Source organism: Cydia amplana, chromosome 3 (assembly GCF_948474715.1).
Source record: "Cydia amplana chromosome 3, ilCydAmpl1.1, whole genome shotgun sequence".
Taxonomy (NCBI): Eukaryota; Metazoa; Arthropoda; class Insecta; order Lepidoptera; family Tortricidae; genus Cydia; species Cydia amplana.
Window position 1 is genome coordinate 19,560,356 of NC_086071.1, and position 17,519 is coordinate 19,577,874.

At 37.9% G+C, this 17,519-nt stretch overlaps 1 protein-coding gene across 9 annotated transcripts in view; it reads left to right on the top strand.

The window, feature by feature from the left end:
• The window catches only part of LOC134662747 (mucin-2-like), a 141,179-nt gene extending 124,043 nt beyond the window's left edge, over nucleotides 1–17,136 (top strand). Inside the window, exons 3-15 of one of the 9 annotated variants that reach the window (XM_063519025.1) lie at nucleotides 1,652–2,629; nucleotides 2,715–2,834; nucleotides 2,950–3,984; nucleotides 4,198–4,305; nucleotides 5,603–7,558; nucleotides 8,186–8,428; nucleotides 8,732–10,186; nucleotides 10,277–10,639; nucleotides 10,877–10,922; nucleotides 11,019–11,218; nucleotides 11,460–11,744; nucleotides 15,169–15,288; nucleotides 16,992–17,136. In XM_063519025.1, the coding sequence (XP_063375095.1) occupies nucleotides 1,652–2,629; nucleotides 2,715–2,834; nucleotides 2,950–3,984; nucleotides 4,198–4,305; nucleotides 5,603–7,558; nucleotides 8,186–8,428; nucleotides 8,732–10,186; nucleotides 10,277–10,639; nucleotides 10,877–10,922; nucleotides 11,019–11,218; nucleotides 11,460–11,744; nucleotides 15,169–15,288; nucleotides 16,992–17,081 (6,999 nt within the window). In that variant the 3' untranslated portion in view covers nucleotides 17,082–17,136. Of the gene's footprint in view, nucleotides 1–1,651; nucleotides 2,630–2,714; nucleotides 2,835–2,949; nucleotides 3,985–4,197; nucleotides 4,306–5,602; nucleotides 7,559–8,185; nucleotides 8,429–8,731; nucleotides 10,187–10,276; nucleotides 10,923–11,018; nucleotides 11,219–11,459; nucleotides 11,745–15,168; nucleotides 15,289–16,991 lie in introns of all 9 variants that reach the window. The other 8 variants (XM_063519023.1, XM_063519030.1, XM_063519022.1 and 5 more) reach the window with 8 other exon arrangements.
• Nucleotides 17,137–17,519: the final 383 nt, after the last annotated feature.

A 17,519-nucleotide genomic window follows, 5' to 3' on the forward strand; every position in this document is an offset into this window, starting at 1 on the left:
GTGCGAGTCGTACTCGCCCATCAAGGGTTCCGTATTTAGGGGATTTATGAAGTATTAAAAAAAACTACTTACTAGATCTTGCTCAAACCAATTTTCGGTGGAAGTTTGCATGGTAATGTACATCATATATTTTTTTTAGTTTTATCATTCTCTTATTTTAGAAGTTACAGGGGGGGGGGGGACACATTTTACCACTTTGGAAGTGTCTCTCGCGCAAACTATTCAGTTTAGAAGAAAATTATATTAGAAGCCTCAATATCATTTTCGAAGACCTATCCATATACCACACACATATGGGTTTGATGAAAAAAAAAATGTTGAGTTTCAGTTCTAAGTATGGGAAACCCCCAAAACTGTGACATACGGACGGACAGACAGACGGACAGACGGACAGACAGACAGACATGACGAATCCATAAGGGTTCCGTTTTTTTCCATTTGGCTACGGAACCCTAAAAATCGTTAGAACGCCATTTGACTTTGATCCTTATTATTTCACTGATATGTGTTAATTTGTTAAATATCAAAAATTAACGCCATCTACTCGACAGTAGGCCAAAGGTATGGCACCATCGCTCGAAAAGATTGCACCATACCTTTGGCGTCTAGCGCCATACTTATGCCATATCAGTGTCGAAAGATGGTAGTAAATGTACTGTCGCTAGATAATTTACTTTGACAATCCGCCTCTATTTCAAATTCTCTTTGGTAATAGATAATCACCGAATTTACAAGGTTTTCAATTATGACGATTATTGACGATCAACATCAACCTACCAACATATTATCTGGGGGCACGGCAGTGCCCCCGCCAAGTCGAGCAATACAAAGAGGCACGGCCGTACCATCCTTTTCTCGAAGCGATTCAGGCCATTTTCGACGTCCTGTAATTTTGTCAAACTCAAAACCATGTTCAGTTCGTTCCTGTGGACATACACAAAAGTTATTATATACTTACGGCCGTCCCCTTTCCTCTTAATAAACATGTAGCAACTATGCAACTACAACAATGCATTATTTCGTCATCTACTCCAATGCATCTAAGTACCATCTAAAGTAGAAACAAAGAAAGTGCGATGATTTAACGTTGATGCCAACAATGTGCGGAACACCAATATTACCTAACTTGAGTAACTTGCAACTTTGCACACAAGAGCGAAGATCGCTGTAACTTCCTTTACTTACTACTTAAGTAAGGACCTTATAGGCCAATTCGAGTTTTAGTTATTCGATTTGTTTCCGATATGATACTGATCTGTATCACTGACAGAATTGTATCGTATCGGAAACAGATCAAATAACGAATACTCGAATTGGCCTGTTAAATTCTGGTTAAACGCAGAATCTCGTTCTATTTTTGAGAACTCAAGGAAACGGTTATCAATTATCGTTGTTCTTCATCTGATATCCGGCTTCTCAATTAATTCATGTACATTTCAGGAATAGCCACATCCTGTATATCTCATCCAGTATTTGTTTTATAACAAATATTTTGATTAAGATTTCATATTAAATGAGATAACTAGAATAATAATGAGTGAGTCAGTACAACATTTGCCATTGCCAAGCAAAAAAAACAATAATATACGACGATCCGTATTATTATCTCACGATCTTAATAATTCTAATAGAATAATTTAATTATTTTCAGGCGGAGGGAACGACGCGTGTAGGCAGAAGACTGTCAATACACACGTCCACAGAAAGCAGCGCTCTTGAACAAGAGCATGCTTCTACAAGAAGAGGGTCGAGGAGAAGAGAAGAAACATCGCCGCGGCAAGCTGTGCGAAGAACAAGGACACGTGCTCCTCAAACTGAAGAGGTCACTGAACCACAAACTAAACGGAATACCACCAACGAACGCTTCGACTCGAGAAAAGCTTACAGTAGGACCCGAAACAGGCCCGAACCAGAAGAAGATACTCCTAAAGCCAACGTTATTAGAAGCAGATCGCGATTCAATAGACCAGCTCCAACCCAACCCACCCCTACTACAAAAGCACCAGAGGTGACTTCTCCCAATATAGATGAAAGCAAAATAGAAGTCATAAATTCAACTCTAGAAGAAATAACCAAAATGGTTTTTAATGAATATGAACCTGTAACACAATCTAATCGCAGAATTTCAACTCGAATCAGTGCAGTTACTCAACGAAGACGTGGCCGAGTCAATGCCAGAAGCAACGAGCAATCAGACCTTACTAGTTCCGGAACGACAAACTCAATTTCGATTGCTGAAAAAGGACCCACTACTGACAAAATGTTAGATCTAAGAGGTCCCCGAAAGCTAAGGTATAAACAGCGAGTATCAGAAACTGATACCAATTTAACGGGTCTTGGTATTACGGCTTCGAATGAGGTTCAACAGTCTAGTCAAAAGGAGACCCCTAGTCACGAGCCCAAGCTATCTGCCCCGGTAGAAAATGTTCAACAAAGCACTGAGACGAACCCTTTGAAAACAACGACTTTGAAGGTCATGAGGATAGTCAGGCGGCCTGTCCAGAGAGGAAAGGGAAGCTTCAAGCCGACCGCATCCGAGTCTCTACCTAAAAAACGTTCAGATGAAGTAAGCGAAGACGACAACTATCCTGAACCATTCAAAGCGCTGTTGCAAGCTAAAAATACTTCAGTAAGTTTTACCCTCTTAATCAAAAGTTCCTCTTTTCTTACAAAATTGGCCTAACTCACAACATGTCAAAATTTTACATTTTCAGACACAGTTTACCTCTCCGAATGACGAGAGTCTGACCTTGAAAGCATCACAGAAAGTTTACAACTCCTTTACACCATCACAACAGTCAACACTAAGTTCTCTTAAAAATAAATACTCACGGGTAATTTCACATATCACCACTGTACCTAGCATATAGTTTTATTGCACTGTCATTTATCACTAAAATGAGTAAGGAATGAATATAAATTTGTTTCATATCAAATTGTATGTTTCAGTTACGACCTAAACCCAATGTAGAAAAAGAATTGAAAAATGACACCAAACCTGATGATAAATCTGCGGAAAGCACTGTAGCTCCAAAAACGCTTTCAACCAAAGAACCCAGTTATAAGTTTCGGTCTCAACAAACCACAAGAAGCAGAAAATTTAGTCACCTTACTTCTTCCACCGTCTCAAACACAGAACAGAGCGGTGATAAACCCGCTTACAAATATAATCGAAAATTTAAAATAAGCACTACCGAGGCTCCCAAAACCGAACCCAAAATAATTTCCAAACGTGTTGAAACTAACAATCTTTTAAAAAAGGCGTCGCATAGACCTACATTTTATTCAAGACGAAATTCAAGCAAAAGTGAGGCCAGTACCACAACCCCAAGTAACGAAGAAAGCCTTAATATAGGAAGTGCTTTAGAAAGTATTGCAAAACACAAAGCATCGTTGCCAAGGACGTCTTATTATAGTCGACAGAGAAATAGTAAAAAAGTCTTAACCCCATCTATCCCATCGACGGAAGAACCTTTTAAGGATAATAAGAGTGTCATAGAAACTTCTGATAGAAAAAACGCTGATAATGTAGACATGCCCTTGATATATACATTATTAAAACCCACCGACGTTTCACAAAATGAAAACAATCTAGATATTTCACACAATGAAAACAATGGCGAAAACCCACATAAAATGTTTGTTATTGCAGTAACAAGTAAAGAGTCTCCAGAATCTAGTACAGAAAATGAAATGACATCTAATACTGTTGAGGAGACTGAAGCTAGACCTGTAGTGGGCTTATCGACTCCAAAGTATCATGCTACGTATACAGTTCCTCAACCTACTGCTAAAGCAGACGAACATGACGTTTTGAGTGCTGTGCCTCCCATTAGAAACATCCCGACTCGAAAATTTGGACGAGGGAGAGTCGGCTCAAGAAGTCAAAATGATGTAGTCTCAGAAGAACCAGTAACGAGGGACAGAGGGGCTGGGAAGTATACAGATTCTTATACAAAAACCACTGAGGCTTCTACCAATGGGGTAAGTTTATTTTTGTGTTATGAATATGACATTTAAACCTCTTGTCTGTGTATGATAAGGATTTTAATCAAATTACAGTCATCTATTTTTTATGGTCTATACAAAACAACCGAGGTTTCAACACTTTCAACCCACACTTTTTGATCACCACACACATGTGAAAGTTATGGCTAAGGGTTTATAGCCTGAACCTTATATTTCTTATATTCACAGATAAATCCAGACACTGAAAAGTCTAGACATAGATTCAGCTCTAAATATAGAGCATTGCATGACAAACCAATTTATAGAGCAACAGTGCCCACGGTTACACCGTCAACTGTAAGTAAAATACCTACTCTTTAATCGTACTCAATTTCACAATAATATTAAACAAATTTAACCATATTTACAAATACACATGATCAAACTATACGATACATACATACAATACTTTTATAATTCAAAGCCCCTTTATGAAATTGGCCAAAGCATAGCCTAGATCTAGATTGACTACACCTAGGTACACCGCTATAAGTGTTTCATTTTATTATTAATGTAAATATTATCAAACACTTCTCTAAATTTCAATTCAAAAATGTAATTATAGATATTCTTTATCATCATCATTCATTTTTAGGATCATTACAAAATTTTGCAATGTATAACTGATTATATTGTTCAGTTCAGCACTGCTCATTAACTCCATCATGATTTTCGAGATACATTTGCTGTACAGCAAGTCAATCTCCTCATACCATTATCATTTTTTCGGCTTTAGTAGCATTTCTTCAGTCTAAATTACACTTATCAATTAACAATGTAATCAGTTCTACACATAGTAATTACAATCATTTCATCGCTAAAGGCCTGGCTGAAGTTCTTCGTGACCGATCGGCTATTGACAAAGTATGTCGACGAGCCACATTGGTTCGAAGAGGAGTATAATGACGACACGACACCAGTGTCCAGACAGAACATCACGCCACCAATCACTTTCGAATCATCCATAGAACTGGTTAATGGATTCATTTAATTAACAACTACATATTCACAATGCTTAACCCTGTCATGAACATCACTTGTACATTTATCGTGTTTTATTTCAGTTTCGAAGAGATGTCGTGCACTTGTTTACTCAATGCATTTACAATTGTTTTTATTATTTAAGTAGTTATTAAATTATTATAATACATCTCTTTGAAACGATTAATGTTAAATAGAATATTCAAGTCTTTGCGTTAATTAAAAAAAAACGCTATTTATTTTATACATCATGAGTATCATGACCTAAATTACCTACGCAATAACTTAATAATAATACAGCTAAATAAAAATCTAGTAGTTTAGCATAATAACACTAACATGTAGTAATATAAATTAAATTTTTTATTTCTGTACAACTTGTTTTAATCAACAGTTGTTTCTTTTCGGATGTTTTCACTAGTCATTCTTCTAACTTCTTAATCTATCTTACGCCAAAAAGTAATAAAGAGGCTTTGGTCTTTGCACGAACTTTATCCACAGTTCCAATTGCAAGGGTTTCCCTTTCTTTTACCTTTCTTTCGTACGAGTAGTTAGTTTCTACACTGTGCTATCTATTTTTTATTTATGTGGGTGAGCTCACTTCTTATTTCAGATAGAGGGAGAAGAATATCAATTAGGGCCAGATATGAATGCTATCACGTTTACTCAAACACGAAGTCCAGCTGAACTATTGAAACTGTCAGAAAGTTTGGTGAAACCACACGTCATGAATGTTGAAGCTTCACAACACTCCCAGTCAGTTACTGTATCAATATTCGATGCTTTAGCTGAAATCCTTACGTCCACACCCAGAAACCGACTATCATCTACAACAGAAGTACAAAAACAAAACATTAAAACCGATTCTATACAATCACTCGACGTCGTGAGTAGCAACATTAATGTAAATAGTGGAGTTTTGCCAAGTCAAGACACATTGAATGTTTTTGTAAACACTAATGTACAAAACACTGACAAGACACTAAATGTGAATAACCCATCGGTTGCGGCTGGCGCAGCATCGGCGTTGACGCCCCAGTCTTTACCCACACCCATCCCCACTACTCCTGTTTCTGTAAGGAAACCTTTCGCTATCAAAGTCTTATACTCAGAACCAACAGACAAACTTACGACTGCACTTGAACCAACATCAAACCAGCCATCGACTGACAACCCATCAACGGTATATAACACTGTTTCTGATCTTTTGTTATCTAATAACAATGTAGTGTCGTCTGAACTAACCAGCATGTTGTCTAGTAATATTAACAATATACTCCGAAATATGGACGACAGGGTTAAATCTAGAGTGTCCGCCGACATGAATAGAATACTGAAGAACTTGATTCCCAGGGCTATAGACGGTTTAGATGACAATGTAGATTCTACCCCAAATACCACACCCTACAGTGTGGAGGAGATCAAAGACACAGAAAACGTAAATTTCGATGTTAACTTAAATATAAATGGTAACCCTGCGTCCCTTGATCTTCTTCAAACTGCAGGTACCACCAGCAATGTAAATATCACAAATGGTGTTGCTAATACAGTTAATGGTGTAGAACAGCCTGATTTTACTCAGGATGGTAATAACCAAGGTTTTTCACAATTAGCTAGTATTTTGCCAGAATCAAACGAAGGACGAACGACGACAGCTAACCAAAATAGATTAATAACTGTTCCCACAACTACGGTAACCGTAACACCTGATACTGTCAGTGCTAATTTAGCTTCGTCATTCGTTCCTGAAAATGACGATAGTATTGTTATTGAGAGGGAGGTTAACAATAATACTGCATCCAATAGTCCGAATGTTCCCGTCCCATTTTTAACGAACTTTCAAATAGAAGATTTCACTACACAGGATTCAGGTAATTTTAATAACACATCCGTTTTGCAAAGTGAACCTATACCCTTCGCTGCAACACCATCTCAAAATGACGACAATCCTAACATTCAGGACATCAATGACGTGACACCCCTTCAGCTGTGGATATTATCTAAAAAAGCCCGAGTACTGAAAATGATTGAAGACCTTATACGTGACCATAACAACGAACTGGCTAATGCCACTGCACTGACAGATATGTTTAGACAATCAGATAACTCTCCTATATCTGAACGACTGACTGAAATAATGAGTACAATGAATACTACGACTATATCAACCGACTCCGATGACTCTTCTCTTTCTACTACTCCTTCTCTTCCTCTTCCTCTTTCTACCTTGCCCTCAAACGAATCTTTCGAAGCTGGCCTCACTACAAGTACCATGTCGTCAGAAGTCGCCATCAGTAATGAATCGTTTACAACGGTATCAGCTCGTTTAGATGACATTAGTACAAGTACATCTTCTACATCGAGCAATGCAGAGACTGCTACTGCTATGTCAACGACGGAAGCTACCGTTGAGCTATCGAATAGATCGCTAATCGAGTCCAAAACGGCTACAACTATACAGGAAACAACCACGCAGAGTATTGAAACGGTCACGCCTTCAGACGTCGCAACCACAACGCAAGTGAATCAAGAAACTACGATTCAAAATGATATCGAAACAACTACCGAGGTAGACATAGAAACTACTACAAATACTAACGAAGAGACAAATTCAGCTTCAACATCTATTAATCTAAATAATAATAACCAATCGACTATTCCGAAAAAAGATTATGTTATATTCGGAATACTGCCTAACAACACCGTGATTCGTAAAAATCCTAACGACGACATTTTGGAAACATTAACAGAGGCAAGCCCTTACATCGTTTATGGTTTGCTACCCAATAACACAATAATACGGAAATTCCCAAATGGAACCAGAGTACCTCGAGTTATGCAAAAAATTGACATACTACCAATCAGCCCATGGAGTTTGAGGAATCCATACAGCCCCATCCATAACAATCCGGCCATTGTCAGACCACAGTCTAACCCCATCCGAGTATCCACTAATGTAGAGACATCCACCTCCAATAACGGAACGGAACGTTTAACTACCACCGACACTGTAAATAACCTACAAAATATGGTATCGACTTCATGTTATTTAGCTTAAAGCGCTTGGTGCTTTCTTTCACTTCGCGTAGGGGACAAACTGCGCATGCGGGGCCTGCGGTCTTAGTAAGCTATGCATGCAGTCACACTCTAACCGCTTCTAACAGACCCATCATAACATAATGTTTCGTAATTGCAGATATCGACATCGGCACTTAATTTAAAAGATAGCAGTAGAGGTGTAACTACTGTGGCTAGTAAGCCAGCTGAGCAAAGCACAGCCTCGCATGTTTTGAGTTTACGCACAACTACAATGCTACCCTCTGTCGATGAGATTCTGCTTAATAGTTTATCTTCGGCCGCTAAAGAGGAAATGGTTATATCATCAATGACGAGTTCCACTCGCCAGCCTACAATATTAACACTGGATATTGATCCGGAGGTATAAATACATGTATATCTCGACTCACCTTTAATGTAAAACCTTTCTCATTCACAAAAATAACTTTGATATCAAAAAAATCACTGAAGTACCACATTTATAGCAATGGTACTCCATGGGGAAGTTTCATGCATGAATCAAATTTGGTGGATGTATACAAAGCAATCCAACAAATTTGATACTTCAGTAAAATTTGGTGATTGGTTTAATAGTAGATTAGAAGTAGATTGCTACGCTATTCGAGAATAGTTTTTTTTTTTTTCATTTTGCAGCACATTTAAAATGTATTTTAAACGATTGCAGACCAAACAAATACGCACTGAAAAGCCTGGTGAAATTAAATTCATATCAATCGACGAAGTGACCACAACTTCATCTCCAACTTCGAATGTCTTGAAGTTGGCTTCCAGCAAATCACCCACTACAACTGTAACTAGTCAAATGCAGACAGTTACCGAGTCTAGTACACAGACACCACAGATTCCAACACAAGTACAAAATGATGATCAAACAACTACGATTCAAGTAGCTGCAAGAACGATTACGAACGTTGTCTCAGAATCAACCACCGTGCAAAGCGTGCTAACGACAAGCACTACTGAGGCTAGCACAACTCCATTAGCAAGCACTGAACCGGTCACAACTACGACCATGGCTCCAGTGACAACGACCACAGAAACTACGACGACTACTGCGAAAGCGATAGAAACAACGACCGAAGTTAGAACTACTTTAAGAACAACGACTGCACCACCAACGACTTCTGCACCGACTACTGCTGCTGAAACTATAATCCCATCGACAGCTACCCCTGCACCAACAGAACGAGTTACTAAAGAGGATATAAAAAGATATCAAGAAGATGCAGCACTTTTAGAAGCAATTTTAAGTGGCTCTGAACGTCTTCCTAAAAAATTAAACTTCAATAATTTAGATCAAAACACCGGTACTTCATCAGTTAATACTCAAACGAAGCTAGCATCGGGAACTAAACAGAGCGACACCGATAAACTTTTACAAGAACTTCTCTTGGTCGCTGGCAAAAATCCGAATACTCTAACGGTTCCAAATATTGGAGGTATCATTAACAGCGTGCAAACTACAACAGCTCGTTCCATAGAAGATGATATACGACAATTTGAAGAGGATACTAAATTGTTGAAAGCCCTGTTAGCAGCTACAGGACAAGACCCAGCCAAATTTAACATACCGACTCTAGACATTAAAACTACAACATTAGTTCCTACAACAGAAACAACAACAACATCTAAACCCACTGAAACAACCACACCGTCAATAGACGGAGACATAACTCGATTCCAAGAAGATGCTAAACTTTTACAAGCGCTTCTACAGGCTACCGGTCAAAATAATGGAAACTTTAAAATCCCTGATATAACGGGAATAACTTCACATGTCAGAATAGCGTCTAATCCGCGCACGACATCCCTGGGGTCAAATCCTACAACCCCGATAAATGTTAGGCCAATATACACAACATTGAGAACGACGACGTTGCCCCCTACCACTGTTACTGTACCTACTACGTTCCAGCTTCGTGCAACCGACTCTACAACCGCTCGGATATCTACCACATTCCCGCCATTCAGAAGAAGACCAACTGCAACTGTATCTACGGATCCAACAACTGTAGCGACCGCTCGAAGAGTTCCAATACCTGGCTTCACTGTAACAACAGAGCTTCCTACATCATCTACTTTTTCAGTTCAAGAAGATTTAGCTTTCCTGAACAATCTGGTACGTTTTTAAAATTAAGTAAATTATAAATATGTATAGCTGATGCCGAAATTACGATACTTATTTAAATATATTGTGCTTGGTTTTCAGAAATCTGTCCTTAACACAAATACAGATAGTACGGATCCTGAAGCGGCATTAGCGAATCGCATCATAGCTCTTGCAGTAGACAGAAGTTTGAATGAAATTAAAACAGGGCAAGGAACTGAGCGCACGGGAAAGAATCTGGTACCTACTACGGCCCCCACCACAACAACCACAACCACAACGACCACAACCACAACGACCACCACAACACCGCGGCCTACCACAGCTGCTCCTAGCACACCATCCATCGAAGATGATTTGAGACAGTTTCAAGAAGATACTAAACTCTTGCAGGCTTTGCTCAAGGCAACCGGACAAGATCCATCTAAACTTAACTTACCGACAATACCAAACATAAACGCTAATGTGAGTCCAAAAATACCACCAGGAGTTCACAGAGAACTAAATCTTCTCTCAAATCTTCTTGCTTCACCCTCACCTCTCAATGAGCCGTTCGATTCTCTCACGCAGAAACCAAAAGAACAAATGAAGACGACTATCACAACAACTCCTAAACCTTTCGGAGCAAAGATTGCAGTAAAAGATGACGTTAAAAATGTACAAGATGACGGGAAATTGTTACAAACTTTAATAAAATTGCAGGGCGTGCAAGAAACCACGACGCAAAAGAGTAAAATTGCTATTACAGGTAATATAAACCATATCAATGGATATTCATATTTAACCAGCGCTAATCCTCAAAATCTGAAAGTGAAGAACCAAAAAATATTTATTTCTATTCCAGGGCAATCAACAGACGAAGCATTAAAGAAACTGATCCAGCAAACGAAGTCGCCAGGTATGGTGCAGGATGCGACCAAGATGCCGATTGCGATCAGCACGGAATACGGCAAAAGCAACGACGCACTCCTCGCTGCCCTGCTGAAGGAGCAAGGCTTCGGACCTACCACCGCCAGCTCTTTGGACGAGCAAATCCGTCTCGCCGTTAGTCCAAAATATTCCACTATTTTCCTACTAGACTACTTCTTTCAAAGGGATAAAAGACATCTAAATCCCTTTTAAAGAAGCTAGTTCTCTCATTTCAATTCCATTATCAGACGCTTCTCGTTCATCTGATTTTCTTTCTCTGGCTTCATAGTCTTTCTAATATACATTCTAATCTTTCTCTTTCAAATACGCATGTTCTATATCTATTTAGGATAACTTGCTAACTATAACCTCGTAGGCATTGCTCAATCAAGTGGTAGTGACGCCGAAAGCTAGGCGGACGACGACGCCGCTGCCGCCACCACCACCGCCGGCGCCGAGAAGACCGATCCTGGACGGGCTGGCGTGGCTCTGGCAACAGTGGCGAGAGACGGGGCCTGGGACAGGAGCCAAGAGACCAAATAGAAGACCAGATCCGTCCCCTACGGCCGCGGTGTCCGCGTCCCAGGCGACGAGCAACAGGGTCAACTGGTTTGGCTCGGGGCCTTTCGTCGGGAACGCGGACGATAAGCCAAACAACAGAGTGGGTTTTGCAGCACTTTTACTAAAAATGTGTAACTGGGATAATTGGCGGTGAGGGAGGCAGACTAGATTAAATAAACAAATTGGTCATACTCGGATTTATGTTCTAATTTAGTTATCCGCTCCTGAGAGTTAAGGATACGTCCACAGATAAATATTATCTGCCTGTATAAGTATCAGTCGAATAACGAAAATTCGATTTTCGCGGTACATTTTCCTTGTTGTAAAGACCAAGTATGACCTAAAAATATGGTTGTGGATTTACTTAATATTTCAATTATATACTGTACAGTTAATTCAAAATTGCCATGTGCTAGTTATTTTTTTATAATTTGTTCCTATTTAATCTAAGTCCGTTAAGATTGTGTACAGCACTGAGGGGTCGTGGATATTTTGTAAATAGAGAAATAAATTGTGTCGTTAGGTCGTAAGGTAAAGGTAGTCCTTTCCCAAATGTAACATAACTAGTAATATCCCCTTAGACATGAATGTAGTACCTACCTACATATTTGTATAGTGTATAATATTGTTAATTTATTTGTTAAATAGCTTAATTGGCTTCAGATTTAGATTTCGTTTTAATAAAAAAAAAATTTAAGGTTGGTGTTACTTTAATACATGGATGTACACCTATGTACACGTTGCGTTTCTGTAAATAATCGTTAAATTGGCCTACTTCTATTTTGTTGACGAATTATGTTACATCATTTTGTTAAAACTTGGTGGATAGATAGTATTAGAGAGAGTTCCCTATTCTGTACAATATAAGCGCTATTTCACCGTAGGTCCTAAAAATCTTCCACTGAGTTACGAGAAAGTATGATATTTTCGTAACTCGCCGGAAAATTTTGTATTATTTTTTTCGAATCCGATGAGATTTCGTATTTATCCCGCCCAAAATGAGGAGCGTTTCAAATCTGCCAAATTTTGTCGAAATGTAACGAAAAAAATGGAAAGTAAATAAAAATCGGCCAAAATGGATACGAACTAACTTTGCACGTTTTAACACTACCCGTAGATAACAATTAAGGTTCCCATAATTGTAGTACCTAATAGTAAAACACTCTATTGTACAAAAATCAAAACAACACAGTAGGAAAAATAACATTCGTCATTAGTTTTAATTTTATTGTAGTCATAAAACCTACACACACTAAAAATTACACAACGTGATTTCACCTATACTCATTTTTTAAATCGTTAAAATTTACACTATTGTACTCGTACATACGGTTTTTATTTTAGTGTTGGTTAAACTCTGGATGGAATAAAAAAATCCAAATATTATAATTTACCGGAAATACAAAAGAAAAATTCATCCACGATTCATTTTTGGTCACATTTCCTTTTTTAATTCTTAGTTAATATTGCAAGATGTAGTGCCGGTTTTTTTTCCCCGACATAAAAATACTTATATTGAAATTTCTTTGCTAAAGACTAGTTAGTTATTATTATTGCTTACCATTTACGTTAGTTAACAACATCTGACGTAGAAAAACATTGCAAAAAGTCTCGTTGGTAGGAAATACCTAATTATATTTATCATTATTATACTACAAGTAGGTACTTAGTGTAATATACGTACCTACCCTTAGCTTAGTATTCCTGTTATCCTGAACCCCTGTAAATAACAGTGTCAGTGTAAGTGAAGTGTTTTTGTGTAAAGGAGTGCCGTCTTACTCGTCTTTTTTTTTAAACTTCCCTTTTATTTTATTTATAACGTAAAAGAGACTAAGAAAAGAAAGAAGATTGAAGTTTTTCAAAAAAAATGATAGCAGTTTATTTCTTATGATACTTAAAATTTTATTAGAAATATATAGCTCATTTACCGTCTAAAAAAAGAAAAAAAGCAGTTAAGACAAAGTAAATAAATTTGACGGCACTCCAAATTGGTGAGTAATTTATTAAACGAATTTTAACTGTAACCTAATAACCAATTACTTACTGATTCCTTGACTATTCAAATTTAAGCTTAAATCTTTTAACTATAAAATTTCCTAATTTACCTACTCAATGGATCTAACTGATTTGCCTGATGCACAGACAAGATATCCTCCAGACTGAGCATAGTAGCGCTACCCCCTCTGCCACAAATATACGGTAGTAGTTTTACTCCATTTTCGAATCAAAGTGTCTTTGTGTGACGTCCGTGTCTTTGAACGGACCAATCACGGCACGGGACTCGTTCACCTCGTCCCCCGCACCCCAGTATTTTTGGCAACATTGGCAACTCCGTCTAGAGGATTCCTAGTATACTGTTTTTAAGTTCACATAAGAGCGCTTTCACACTCTACGATCCAATATCGGATGTAAGATCCGCAATGTTGAGTTGAGCCGCGGGGTGCAGCAAACATTATACCTGCACATACCTGTACGCAAGCAAACAAAAATATCTACTCGACCGCTGACAGGGGCCCGATTTGTCTTAAAATTATCGGAAGTGCCAAACCGATATAGGATGTCGGATGGCCCCTGATGAGAAATATACTGTGAGACTTGAGAGTCCTCCTTTTTTGACATTAAAGCGGCTAAGGTGATTTGAGCAATAAAGATTCAATAAGTCTATGTTCATTTATTAATTTACATTGTTTTTGTTATTCATTTACATGTTATATATTTGCTTCCAGCCAATATCCGATATCGGATCGGACAATGTGAAAACGCTCTAAATGTGATAACATTTAACTAGGTATCTATTGTAAATATTACTACTAAGAAATGTAACAAATCCTAAGATTTCTAAAATACAGTACTTACCTAACTATCTAATAGTCACCTGCAGCGGTATCATAAATAAATAAATAAATAAATACTATAGGACATTTTTACACAAAATCATCATCATCATTCATCATCATCATTTATCATGGCCGCATTTTTATCACCTGTCATGTCATGTGTCACTTTCGCACTTACATACTTATTAGAACGTGACAGGCATGGTGACAAATGATAAAGCGGCTACCATCTATTAGCCCTACTGAACTATTTAACCAAAGTTAGGAACATTCTACAAATCACTAACAATCACTATTACGTATATAAAATATATACCACTTTCTTTATTATATTGCATGAAAATATGGCACTTGCACTAATTGTAATTTTTATTTCAATTTTGTTTTCTAATTTCACACAATTTATCAGCAATAAGTCACCATATTCACAAAAACTGCTTTGTTAAACTAAATTACGGTCGATTCTTTTTTTTTAAGTTTATATATATATATATATATATATATATATATATATATATGTGTATACCTAATTGGTCATTAACCTATAATTTGAAGCGCCCTCTAAGTTAAGCAGTATTTGTGAAATTCACGCAAACTTAATTTAAGCTTCCAAATAATGATCACACCTCGCATAGCTTCAGCCAACTTTATGTGCGTCTACCTCATTTTTTGACATCTCATAACTAGATACCTCTGGACCCCCCGAGGGCAGTGACCTCGGAGCAGACCCCGGGACGAGGGCAGCTGGTGTCCGCAGCGATTAACGTCACCAGGGCCTTTTCGCAGTTCTTGGGGGCTGCGATACAGGTAACTTCAAAAGGGATAGCGGATGGATGGAAATAGAGTGAAAAAATTAGTGTAGGTCTATAGGTACCTAGTTCGTTCGCGTTAAGAATGCAGAAAAATCATAATTGTCCGTAACCGACTGGTTAGATCATTTTCCCAAAATCATAATTTACCTGTAGCATAATTTCTATTCGCATTTTTTCCTATTCTTAATTTACACCAGACGCATTAATTCCTAACATGATTTTTCCATTCGCATATTTTCCCATTAGACAATTTAGCAATATTTGTAATATTTCTTACGGCGTTTATTCTATAATCAAAAAATCGATTACCCCACCCCACTTTCTTTTCAAAAAACATTTAGTTCACAACTTAGCTAGACGGAGCCCCGCTTGGCGGGGCTCCTATTTCTGGGCGGTTTGCCCTTCGGGCATCTGAAGCTACCTAACGAACCTGACCTACCTAACCTATTAATTTAGTGTGACGTCCATGAAAACATTACACTTTGGGGAAAAAACTGTAGGTAGGTTAGGTTCGTTAGGTAGCTTCAGATGCCCGAAGGGCAAACTGCCCAGGAATAGTCTAGCGTCTAGCTAAGTTGTAAACTAAATGTTTTTTTGAAAAGAAACAGTGCGGTGGGACCATGGTAATATTATCGCCTAAGAAATAAAAAGAATGCGAATAAAACGACTTGGAAAGTATTAATTATGAGAAAAATTTAACTTAGGAATGAATGTGTCTGGTGTAAATTAAGAATAGGAAAAAATGCGAATAGAAATTATGCTAAAGGTAAATTATGATTTTGGAAAAAATGATCTAACCCGTCCCGTCACCAATCAAATCATTCTTAACTAGAAAATCAAGTTTACAGTGACCAGTTGAAGGCATAATTTCTTAGGGAAGAACCTTTCATATGCCAAATCCGACCAAAACGTAGAAATAAATAGTAGGTACTATTTATTTCTTACTACTAGGTACTTATATAAAATCATGATATATTTAATATTTGTAAATAGGTGGATCGGATGCGGTTATTCAACGTAAGGTAAACGTACTAGTACTCGACATGCTAATGCCCAATAGATGACACCCTGCTGTCACCTCACCTCTATGACAATGACGAAGTTTCAAGATGACATGTACTGGTACCGCGTCGAGCACCAGTACGTTTACCTTACCTAGTGTGTGTGAAAAATACAAAATGACTTATGCTTAATTTTAATCTTTTATCGGACTTTGTTTTTTACAGGTTGTATCGCTATTTTTTTTCTTTTGTAAACTCGTGATAACAAATTGAATAACAAACCATGTCATTTCATCTCACATTGATATGAAACCAGAAACATTTTCACCATTCGCTCTGAAATCAATTATCGTCGTAAATAATTATTAATAACCTTAACCATATTAAAACTCAGATAATCTGATACTAAACAAATTTAAAATCCCGTATCCCGTATCTGTTTGTATCTCATGAACCGAGGTATACCTATATATATATACAGTTGAAATTTTTACATATGATTGGCGCATTTGGCGCCCCTAGCTGTAATGCTGTAAAATTATCCCTGAATAAATAAATATCAAATGAAATGATGTTACCTACCTATTTGTATAACAACAAATACTAAAAAGTACGGAACCCTCGGTGGGCGAGTCCGACTCGAACTTTCCCCTTTTTCATATATACATATATCTAATATATTTATAATACATTTCAGGGTGCCGCCCAGACTGTCCAGAGCGTGATCCGAGCGGGGCAGCGCGCAGCAACTGATGTGTACAGCAATGGTTCCGGGGCGTCAGGATAACGTCTTCCAAATCGTAGAAGTAGGGAATCAGATGTGATGTCCTTCTGGGACCGATTTTTTAAATTTCGAGCGCCCGATTTCTTCACACACAAATCTGTGGAAAACGGCAAAATGCTATTTTTGAAATACGAGCGATAGAAATTGGGAATCTAGTGGTATTGACCACTCGTTTTCAATTTTATTAGTAGAATTTAAATGCGTAGTAGTGGCGAGCCACACGAAATCAAGCGCTCGAAATTCTAAAATCGCCCCCCTGGTCGCAGGAGAGTCAAACTACGCAGTTTTGAAGAGTTAGAATAGGCAACTGTAGATAACCAGGGGTGGGAAAAGCTTATTTATAATGGGCTACAAAATCGTGGGCCCACACGGGGACCATAGTTTTTTTTGAACAAATTTTTATCAAGCAGATATATACGTCTGCGAGTGATAGGTACTACA